The sequence below is a fragment of the Littorina saxatilis genome, linkage group LG9, assembly GCF_037325665.1.
Source record: "Littorina saxatilis isolate snail1 linkage group LG9, US_GU_Lsax_2.0, whole genome shotgun sequence".
Classification (NCBI taxonomy): Eukaryota; Metazoa; Mollusca; class Gastropoda; order Littorinimorpha; family Littorinidae; genus Littorina; species Littorina saxatilis.
In genome coordinates, this window is record NC_090253.1 from 34,801,801 (window position 1) to 34,814,099 (window position 12,299).

The 12,299-nt window shown below is 40.4% G+C and overlaps 1 protein-coding gene across 1 annotated transcript in view; it reads left to right on the forward strand.

The window, feature by feature from the left end:
• LOC138977043 (kinase suppressor of Ras 2-like) overlaps nucleotides 1–12,299 on the forward strand; it is a 180,618-nt gene that overhangs the window by 98,245 nt on the left and 70,074 nt on the right. Inside the window, exons 9-10 of the mRNA XM_070349945.1 lie at nucleotides 5,962–6,207; nucleotides 8,333–8,399. Coding sequence (XP_070206046.1) covers nucleotides 5,962–6,207; nucleotides 8,333–8,399 — 313 coding nt within the window. The remainder of the gene's footprint in view (nucleotides 1–5,961; nucleotides 6,208–8,332; nucleotides 8,400–12,299) is intronic.

Here is a 12,299-nt window from a genome sequence, read left to right on the forward strand (position 1 = left end):
TCGATCAGCGTAACACTCAAAATGAGCTTCAAAGTAGAAAAACAGATACACTACCAACACACTGCATAAAAGATCTACATGACTGAGCCAGAATCAATTAAATTTACTTCCTGTATAAAATATTGCAATCTTCTTCTTCTTCTTGTCGATCACATAATTTTGCAATCAAATTTGTTCACGCCGTCACACAGGAAACACAGGTTACCCTCGACTTCGATTCAAAGTCACTCAGACTGAATTACCATCGAAACGCAGATAACGAACTGATTCGGAAATTACACGCCACACATTTATATTGTACACACAAATTTCAACTGTGTCGTTTCGCCATAAACAGCCATAAACAAACAAATGTGGCGCTGTCACGTCGCCACGGAGGGAGAAACGCAGATTGTTTCCGATACCTGTCTGATTAAAATCATCGTTTATGACGAATGAAGGCTCTTTGGCAGATCTGGTGAGTCGGAAACTGTCTATGAATGTTTCATTTAATGTCAAATGCGTACATTCTTGTAAATATTGTTACCTTTGGACTCATAAATAAAGTCAATGGCTGTGTTATCCTAAACTGAGTTTTGTCAGCATAGAACTTACCGTGCTTCATTGACTGAGAAGACTGGAAAAATCTTCTAATGACTAGTTAATTTCATTACGCGACTGCAGATCTGCAAGGAAACTTATTGCAGGGGAAATAACTGAAGACGAATAACCGGAGTAACTGTTCTTCAGCGAATTGCTGTAACGGATCTAAGCTTTTTTTTTTTTTTAGATCAATGGTCTACATACCACACACGATACAAACCAGTCAGCTGTTTTTACCCCCCCAAAACCCCCCACCACCCATTTTCTTTGGATACACACTTTAAATACATACGTGCCGACGAAATGTTGATCATTGCTTCAATACTTTGAAGCTGTTGCTTAAATAATAACCAGGTAAAATTAGTATTTCGGTGTTCAGTCAAATGTTAAAGTTTCTACCACAGACATACATACATACATACGCACGCACGCACACACAGACAGACAAAAGTTAGCATCGCATAGGCTACACTTACGTAAGCCAAAAAATGAAAACAAGTTCAGAGCACAGAGCAAAAAAACGAGTCGGCCCTCTTTTTCAGCTTCTACCCTCTTTGATTTCCCCGTTTAACCATTTGAGAAAGACCAAAACTAGCGAAGAAAGGGACACAACTTGAAGCACAGAGAGAGAGAGAACTCAGAACTTTTGAATATGTATTTCACGTGCGTTTTGAAGTAAACGGCAAGAGAGAGAGAGAGACTGAATTCTTACCGAGACCAAGTTTCGACAGCCCTGACGTCGAGGATCCTCGATAGCTCATAGGATGTCAAATGTTTCTCCCGTTTTTTTTTTAAAGAATCCTTTCAAATTTGCTATTCCAAAAGTACACTATGACACGACACGAGTGAAAATAAACATTCTCTGCAATTCCCGTCTCAGTCGGTGCAGCCGTTTTGGAGCCTGTTGTTTTCTTACATCAATCAATCAATCAATCTGAAGCTTATATAGCGTGTATTCCGTGGGTACAGTTCTAAGCGCTTGTCGAAGAGTTGTCAACACAGGACTAACAAAGAAACTAACATCTACAGACGGACACGAACCCTATCACACACTAGCAAACCCTGATAAACATACAACAAACAACTGTTTAACAACAATGTACACATCAATAGCTAGGTCCAAACAAAATAATATTAAACACAAAGAAAACACCTCACAGAGCACAGCACAAGAATGTCTTTTGGGGCACAACACATCACGTCGAACATGAAAGTCGCAGCCAGCTACGGGAAGAACTGAGTCTTCAACCTACTCTTGAACGCGTCAAGAGAGGGGCTCTGGCGAAGCTCAAGCGGCAGGGAGTTCCAGACGGAGGGGCCCGCGGAGGGGAATGCACACTGACCAGCAGATGCGAGTTTCGAGCGAGGGATGTGAAGGTGGAGTGGGTCAGCAGCAGAACGAAGGGGACGGTCGGAGGGCTGGGTGTACAGGTCCAGGGAGGATTGAAGGTACTCGGGAGCATAGTCGTTGAGACACTTGTAGACCAGAGTGGACAGTTTGTAGGAGATTCGGGTGTTGACAGGGAGCCAGTGCAAGGAGCGAAGTAGGGGGGTGATGTGGTCTCGCTTCGTCTTCCTCAACGTCAGCCTGGCAGCAGCGTTCTGGACTCGTTGTAGGCCATGAATGGATGAGGCGGGGAGGCCAGCCAGAAGGGAGTTGCAGTAGTCCAGACGACTGAAGATGAGGGAGACAACCAGCTTGACACAGGCGTCATGGGTGAGGTAGCGACGGATGTGTTACAAAATAGGACTGGGTGGCCGAGTGGTAACGCACTTGCGCTCGGAAGCGAGAGGTTGCGAGTTCGACCCTGGGTCAGGGCGTTAGCAATTTTCTCCCCCCTTTCCTAACCTAGGTGGTGGGTTCAAGTGCTAGTCTTTCGGATGAGACGAAAAACCGAGGTCCCTTCGTGTACACTACATTGGGGTGTGCACGTTAAAGATCCCACGATTGACAAAAGGGTCTTTCCTGGCAAAATTGTATAGGCATAGATAAAAAAAAGTCCACCAAAATACCCATGTGACTTGGAATAATAGGCCGTGAAAAGTAGGATATGCGCCGAAATGGCTGCGATCTGCTGGCCGATGTGAATGCGTGATGTATTGTGTAAAAAAATTCCATCTCACACGGCATAAATAAATCCCTGCGCCTTGAATATGTGCGCGATATAAATTGCATTTAAAAAATTTTAAAAATCCCTGCGCTTAGAACTGTACCCACGGAATACGCGCGATATAAGCCTCATATTGATTGATTGATTGACAAACGCACACACAGACACAAAAACCAGCTTTAAAAGTAAGATTATGTAAGAACCATGTGAACCAGTGGATTTTTTCTTTTGTCAGGCATGGGAATTGTCCGCCGAATGGCGGATTTCCGCCGAATTTTGTTTTTTGTTCCGCCGAAAATGCAAAAGTGTCCGCCGAAAAAATAAAGGGGGGAGGCACACAAAAAAAGCACCGGTTACTTTGGCCTTTGCGCAAAAGCCCGCGAAAACTTTCCGTACTTTGTTCACGCACTGCTACCGCCCGCCTCAGTTATTGAACTATTATGTTTGAAAGTAAACCAGATTGCACAGATTGTGTTACAAGTTACATTTTCCTGTTTGTCTCAACAGATAAATTTTTTTACAAATTTAAACCATATATAATACATGTAAGCAAAATTTGGTACATTTTTGTACTAAAAACTCTGATTCTAAAAACAGAATTTAATGGCAAACTTGGAGCTCAGATGACACCAGATTGCACCATCTGGGTTCTTTGGAGAAAAAAAATGTCCGGGGGGGCATGCCCCCGGACCCCCCTAGTAAGGCTAGGCGCTTCGCGCCGTCGACTTGACGCTTTGCGTCTTCAGTTATAAATTTTCCGCCTTTTTTACAATTTTCAATTCCCATGCCTGTTTGTAAATCAGATACTACAGTGTTTCTGTTTTATGAAAAGCTGTATTTCAAAAACAAAACTACAGATTTAAATTTTGACCACTTTTTTCCCTTTCTGTCACCAGTACTGAAGAACAACTCAACTACTTGTCTGTAACGACCGCCTGTCTGTAATGACCACCTGTACAATGTATCAATCCCCCCCCCCCCCCCCCCCCCCAAACAATCCCTAACAAGTTTCTGACCTGTGACAGTCTGACAGCCACCTTACATGATTTAAAGAAACTCAGTTTGTGTGTTTGTTTGTACAAAACAACTTGACAGTGAGACTCCACCCACAATCCCTAACAAGTTTCTGACCTGTGACACTGACAGCCACCTTACATGATTTAAAGAAACTCAGTTTGTGTGCTTGTTTGTACAAAACAACTTTACAGTGAGACTCAATGTTTTGAAATGAAGTATGCCATTGACAAGGCCATCTATTTTGCTAGCATATGTGGCAAATATCCAGATTTTTCATTAGGTCATGTTTACATGGTAGACTGGAGTCCACATACAACCCCCAGAGCCAAATTTTGCAAGTTCCAAATGTTAAAAGACACACCCATGTAGGCATCCGACCAGGCAAATGCAAACAGTTGTATCACTTGACCTAAGAGTTATGTGGGTTTTTCGGGCTACAGCCGGCTCCTAGCCCGGAGTGGAATTGCTATGGTTCCAATGGGAAGGCTGGAACCACACAGCTGAGTGTCATTCACTTCACGAATGTGACTTTAAGGCTGCCCAGATAGCGCTTATTAGCAATTACCTGGCCAACACTGCAGGTGCAGCAGTTCTTGGGCCTGGTTGATGCCAGGATACATTTTGACAGTAAGAATTGAGTGCTGCCCAGTCATGTAGTCTCAAACTGTAATGGAAATCCATAGCATCATCATCCTCATCTCATTGATCATCAAAAATAATAAAAAGAACTGTGTCAGCTCTGAAGAAGAACTGGGACTGCCACACACAACAACAAAAAATCTTTTGTTTGACACTGTCACAGGTATTATGATCTACAAGTTAGTATTCCCATGATCTACAAGTTAGTATCCCCATTCATTGGCTCTGTAACAACCGTTTTTAACCGCTTGCCTCCCTTTAAATATTGAACCGCCCATAGAGCGTCGTTGTCCCGAACAAAATCTTCAAAATCTCCAAAACTGTTTGGAATTCTGGGTAGGGAAATCCTTTCATGAAATAACGTCAGCGCCGTTCGGCTATTGGTCATTGCATTTCGGAGCTTGACTGCTACATAATGTTGGTCACCCTTGAAATTCATGCTACTTGAGTTTGCTTTCCTAACTGATACGCAGTGAACAGGGGCATAAGGTCAGTTAGCAACTTAACTTACCTCGAACACTGAGATTGACAGAACATACAAATACGAAGGGAGAAACTCGGAAACTGACAAGTCAGTCGATACTGACACATACTCGAGAAACCAAGTGTCAAAATGACACAGCATGCCCGGTTGGCTCATTTGATAGAGCGTCTGCAAGCGAAGTCGTTCCTTTTGGCAGTCATGTGTTCAAATCTCTTAGCTGTCAGAATTTTTTTTTATGTTTTCACATTTTTTTATTTTCTCAACTCGTAATTCATGTATTTTTATTCATTTTGATTAATTCCAAAGTTTTGAGTGATGTATTGAAGATCAGATTCATGAAAGGGTTGCAAATTATCTAGTACCTCTGATGAATGGTTTCCCTGAATTACTCATTACATTTTTAGTAACATCGGGTTTGGGGGAAATCCCAATGGGCCATTGTATACAATACAATACAATACAATACAATAAACTTTATTAATCTCTAAAAGAGAAATTGCATTGCTGAGCTTTTGTGTCCGTAATAAAACATACATAAAACATTCAAAAATAAACATTTGTTCTTTGTCATTCATACATTCTTGTGTTCTTATACATTTCTTCAATTCATGCATCATTATTCTATCATAATTATGTACATACATTTATTCTCTTTTAACAGTCTGTCTTCAAACGCATCTCAGAGAGGAAGGCTAGAGATTTGTGTTGTGCCATAGGTAAAATCATGTGCTTAGCTATGAAGTAATGTTATCACATGTTATTTAAGGAAAATGAGTAAATATATGTACCAAGCGTATAACATCAGCAAAACTGAGAAAATACAGCACATTGGTTATCACATAAGAAAGTATATTAAAAATAAATTAACATGCATTCACCATCAACAATGCACAAACGAAAGTCAGCACCTTGCTGTTAACTGACATCGACTGGATGTAATGTTGGTAAGCTACTTCTAGTTTAATGCTCTTCTCACACAGTCAGATGGCTTTTCTGTCAGTGAGATTCTACAAAATCTCAGAACCACCTTGTTCAGGGATAAAACAGCAGAGAAAAAAAAGGGCTGTAAACATCACAGTAAGGATCAAGGTTCAGCAGACTAAACAATTTGATGATTAACTCTTGCAGAATCTCCAGTCCCAGATCGTCGCAGAACAAATCCGAGCATCATGGTTGCACAGGATGAGCTGTCCTTGAAGCCAAACAATTCAATGCCCAACTTTCCTGGTCCACTTCTGCAGGACTCTGGCTCTAACACATCATCATGCAATTCTTCTTCTCCATCATCACCAGCCTACCCGCAGACATCCTCTGGTACAGTCACTTCACCATCCCCAGCACCCTCCTCACCAAGGATTCAGTTCAGGTTTCCAGGTAAGCCTAACAGCACACACATACTCACACATATATGCATGCAAGCACACTCACACAACACACACACACAAGAAAAATCTGAGAACATACTAACGAAGAGGGTTTGCTTGGTCTGTAAAATGTTTTACTCACCTGAGTTTTGACCAGCCCAGTATCAATCCAGTCAACTTGGGTGCAGTTGGGTCAAAAAAGACATTGTTTTTTTGCAGGAATTTTTTACGTTTAGTCCGGATTTGACCAATTTTGTTTAGATTGACTGGGAATCGAGATGAGAGTGGTGTGGTTGTGTGCGTACGTATGTATGTGTGTGTGTGTGTAGAGCGATTCCAAGAAAAGTATTAGACACATCATCATGAAACTTTACATACACATTCTTCCAGATGATCCCCCCAGATTTTGTATTCATTTTTTCTATAAATGTCTTTGATGACAGCTAATCAGACTTAGGGACAGTTGACACTGTGACAACCTCATTTTACAACCAAATTGATTAACATTTTGGTCAAGCAATCTTTGATTCAGCTTTGACTATGGGATTGCATTTCAGATTTGAAGCTTAAACATTAATTCATAAGTTTGGTCATTAATTCATATGCGAAGTTTGTCGCTATAATTTTTTTGGAACCGAGATCTTTGTAACATCACACACTTTCAAGGTTTGTTAACAGCTTGTAATGGCAATGTCGATCCTTGTCATTTTCTTCACTGTTCAGAGGGATAGAGCAACAGATGATTTCTTTCGTATTTATTATACATATAATTTGATTTTCTTGTTAAAAACTAGTAAAAATGACTCCCCAATTTTAAGTTTTTAAGTTTTTGTAGAAATTGACCTGGGTTTATAAAAGTTTGTCAAATATTCTTTGTGACTAAAATTTATCATTTTTGAGAGTGTGTGTCTCTTTCCTGTGAATCATGACAGCCTACAGTAGTCAGTAGCTATTGAAAATTTGAGATTTAAAACCCCCAACAGTCAGTACATGTATAACAAACATGCAAGCATCCCATGCAAGGAGAAAGTAGATAATTAAGGGGTTTGTTTAACGGACAATGAGTACTCGTATGTTTTTATCATTACATTTAGTCAAGTTTTGACTAAATGTTTTAACATAGATGGGGAATCGAAACGAGGGTCGTGGTGTATGTCTGTGTGTATGTGTAGAGTTAGTCAGAGTAAACTACTGGACCGATCTTCATGAAACTTTACATGAGGGTATGATATCCGCAGACGTTTTTTTCATTTTTTCGATAAATCTTTTTGATGACGTCATATCCGGCTTTTAGTAAAAGTTGAGGCCGCACTGTCACACCCTCATTTTTAGATCAAATTGATTGAAACTTTAGCCAAGCAATCTTCGACGAAGCCCGGACTATGGTATTGCATTTCAGCTTCGAAGCTTAAAAATTAATTTAAAAAAGATTGGTCATTAAATATTGGTCATTAAAAATCTCAAAATGCTAATTAAAGTTAAAATTTAGGTAATCGATCCAAAAATGATTTCATCTTATTCTCTATTGTTTCCTGACTCCCAAAATATATAGATAATGTTATGTTTGAATGAAAAACAAGTTCAGAAAATTACAAAGAATACAGAAAAGCGTGCTTTTCTGCTTAGCGCAATAGACGCTACCGCGCTTTACCGGCTTGTCAATGTCTGTTCGTTTTGCACGTGAAAAGTTAGCGATTTCCTTGTCACGGGGATTGACAAAGCTGTATTGTCTCCTGTTTCATTCTGTGAGTTTGACAGCTTGACTAAATGTAGTAATTTCGCCTTACGCGACTTGTTTTTATTTTGTGCAGAATTTTATAATGTGGTTGTGATTTTTGCTGAATGCTGTATTAATTTTTGTCATGAAGGTCCTTAAAGTTTAACTTAAAGGTCTTTAAAAAGTTTCTACATTTAGAGGCAAAATGCTGTGCAAACCCTGTAACAGTTGAGCGCTAAAAACTAAAAGCAAGCAGGAATATGAAGAGAACTGAAAATGGCTGTTTGTTTCAGAACTTAAAGAGAGAAAACTTATTCTTATACATGTACTAACAGATAAGAGTTGTAGCTTGGTGAGGTAGTATCCATACAAAATTTGAAGTTCCTTTCCTAATTAGAAATCCATTTTTATTTTGTAGATATTGACAGGATCTCCAGCTTACCACCTGACTTGGATGTGATGTATCAGCGGAATGAGAATGATGGGTAAGCAACAAAATGTATGAAGTGCTTTTTGCTAAACTTAAACTTATAAGTACTTTCCACGTAATTTCGAGTACATGCAAAACAAGTAATATTATTTCTCTTTCCATTTTTTAACAGGTTTATTTTGCAAAACACTCAAAGTTGGGATCAATGTCTACAACATTTTCGGAACTAGAGCTTTTGAAACTTTACACACTTCTAAGGTTGGATGACCTTCCTAGGTTGAGGTTATTTTAGATGTTTTTGAAGCTAGAGCTTTGAAACTTTGCGCACTATATTTCCTGAATCATCAACACAAATTAACCTAAAATTGACACAAAACAGACCAGAGTCCACACAATCACATATTCAAAAATTAAAACAATAAAGCAGTAAATGTCAATACCTGCAAGTCAAAATACAATTTCATACCTTTTTCTCTCTCTTTCTCTCTCTCACAAGTCATGCAGTTAATGACATTAATAAGAATAAGAATAAGAATACTTTATTATCTCATAGAGAAATTCAGGCGTGGTACATAACAATAGTACAAACAAGACATTGATTTTACATAAAACATATAGCACTATATAACAGGGCAGGTTATAGAAACACCTTCCACATACCTCTCTGGACATTCCTTGCATTGTTCTTACGCATTCAGACATGAACACATCCATGTCTCATTTACACATCGCACACATGGACATTCTTATGCGCTCAACTTACCCATTCAGACATGGACATTCCACCACGCTCCACTTACACATTCTTATACGCTCCACTTACACATTCACACATGGGCATTCTTATATGCTCCACTCCCACATGGACATTCGACTACGCCCACTTACACGTTCACACATGGACATCTTTAAAGCACTGCGCTTACAGTCATTCTCGCACACCTGCGCGTATAACGAACTATGGCTAAACATCATTGCAAAATATCATAGCATACGTACAATATATCAGAAAATATACGGTTGTACATAAAACCAATACATACATGTACATTACTACTGATTGCACTGGCAGAAGAGGGGCTGGGTCGGGTATGTGGATGTGTTTACATGTTGCTAAGGGTGATGGATTTGGGGATGAAGCTGTTTTGCAGCCGGAGTGTCCTAGCTTTGTGCGTGCGAAGTCTACGGCCAGAGGGAAGGAGTTCATAGAGGTGGGCAAGGACATGGGACCTATCTGAAGCTATCCGCCTACTCTTTCTCACTTTGACATTGATAAAAACACAAGTATACGTATGTTTGCCTGAAGTGACAGTTACCCATAAACAAACACATTCAAACATGTATATTAAAAGAATTTAAACAAATGTGTGAGAGGGCGAGAAAGAGAGGGAGAGAGACACACACACGCGCGCACACACACACACACACACACACACACACACACACACACACACACACACACACATATATATATGTGCGCTCACGTTTACGTCCTAATGCAGATAATTTCAGAGTTTCATAATTTTAAACTTATTGATGGACATCGCAGCGCTTACATATCACTCAACATGCATATATTTCAGAGTACGATCACTTTTACCTTTTCTGATGTAATTTTTCTAAATGGGAGTTATAGTACGTTTTGCAGATTGGTGCAATGATGTCTCGGTCAAAGGTTTTAATATGTGATTCACTGATTGTGTGGACTCTGTCAATTTCTCTCTTTGTTGATAAGCTATCACCTTCCCAGCTTCCAGCTTTCCCATCCACCCTACTGGTGTCTAGATTGAATTAAATCACTTATGATTTTAATTCCAGGGTTAGACATACCACAGTAGATATATATGTTACAGTAAATTCTCAAAACCAGGAAATTTGCAAAACCCTGAAAATTTCAGTAAATTTGTGAATTTCCTGTTTCACTCGGGGATTTCACGAATTTCCTAAAAATTCTAGGAAATTTGCGAATTTCCTGTTTTCAAGGGGCAGGAAATTCGCAAATTTACTGAAACACATTTGAAGAGAAACAAGTGCTTTTTTGGTTGCTTGTGAACCATTTAATGATTCTGATTTCCTTATATTAATGCAAGTTATACACTCATATTTCTCTCTCTCTCTCTCTCTCTCTCTCTCTCTCTCTCTCTCTCTCTCTCTCTCTCTCTCTCTCTCTCTCTCTCTCTCTCTCTCTCTCTCTCTCTCTCTCTCTCTCTCTCTCTTATACTGTCACATAAAATCTGAACGAGTAAAATTAAAAGGTACATTATGACACTCATCTCTCTCTCTTAAACTGTAATTATTTCCTAAAATTGTTAACATAAAATCTGAACGAGTACATTTAAAGGTACATTGTGACACTCACATCTCTCTCCTATACTGTCGTTTGCGGCCAGCCGTGGTAGAACAGTCCATTATGATACAAGATAAAAACAAAACAAGCCGGGCATGTACAGCACAGACATATGGCACGTAATATAAGCATTCGCTTGAGTTCATGGCCCTATTATTTCTCGTTTTATTATTGTCTCATGTTTAATTGAATAAAACCGTGTTTAAACCAAGACATAATTATGGCAATGAAAAGACGCTTAAAAATTTCTTCATGGTGCGTCTTATTTATTGGTGCAGGATTGGCTGCTGTGACATCTTGAGTTGCACAGTACTTTGGCTTTGTAGCACTTGCATCGATTTGTTTTACATTTTGTCGACCCTGCACAGCTGCATTTCACAAAGCCTTGCCCACCTGATGCTGACTGTTCTATCACGGCTGACCGCAACGACACAGCCTTGTCAAGAGAGACATCTTCTTCGGTTAGCAATCTCTGCGGACATAAATCAAACTGGTTTCGAGAATATCCGCCATGTAAGATACCAGCCTTAACCGCAATTGTGTAGATGTCTGTTTCCACGTCCCTGTGTAAAATCACACCAAGTATATTTCTTGGATCTCCTCTGCCACGATCCACTAGAGGCACGGGCACAGCGACATTATCACCAACTTCTCCGGCTTTCAGGTCCACCCGACTTCTCTTCACCATTCGCTGTGCTTAAGACATTTGACCAGAAAAAGCATCTGCTCGACACCGTTTGATCTGATCACTGCGAGCATCCAACATTTGTCCTGGAACATCTGCGATGACCGGTGTGTCCATGCAACTAGTAAGTGATTGCGAACCGAAAGCTGGATCGCTTGATTCAGAAGGAGTCGTGTTTGATCAAGAAGGAGCTGGCGGGTTTGATTCCGAAGGAGCTGGAGGGTTTGATTCTGAAGGAGCCTGAGAGTTTGATTCCGAAGGAGCTGGAGGGTTTGATTCTGAAGGAGCCTGAGAGTTTGATTCCGAAGGAGCTGGAGGGTTTGATTCTGAAGGAGCCTGAGAGTTTGATTCCGAAGGAGCTGGAGGGTTTGACTCTGAAGGAGCCTGAAAGTTTGATTCCGAAGGAGCTGGAGGGTTTGATTCTGAAGGAGCCTGAGAGTTTGATTCCGAAGGAGCTGGAGGGTTTGATTCTGAATGAGCCTGAGGGTTTGATTCCGAAGGAGCTGGAGGGTTTGATTCTGAAGGAGTCTGAGGGTTTGATTCTGTAGGAGATGGATCGCTGGATTCAGAGGATGGCTGATGCAAAACCAGTGCCAGGAGATCTTCTTCAGTTTCCAAATTCTTCAGGACTTCAAAGGGTAGAGATGATGTTGTGAGCCCAACACTAGCCTCGCTGCCAAATAGTGCTGAGTAGGGGGATCGCTTTATTCCCGAATGATGGGAAGAGTTTTTATAAAACTGCACAAACTTTATCCCTGTTGCCCAGTCTTGAGTATGGTTGTCCGCCAGCCAGGCCACCAGCATGTCTTTGATGTCACCATTTGCTCTTTCAACCGATCCCTGGCTTTGTGGATGTCGCGGCTTCCCGTGAACTAATACCAATGTTGGCCAAAAATCTTTCAGTTCTGAAATGATGTTGGCTG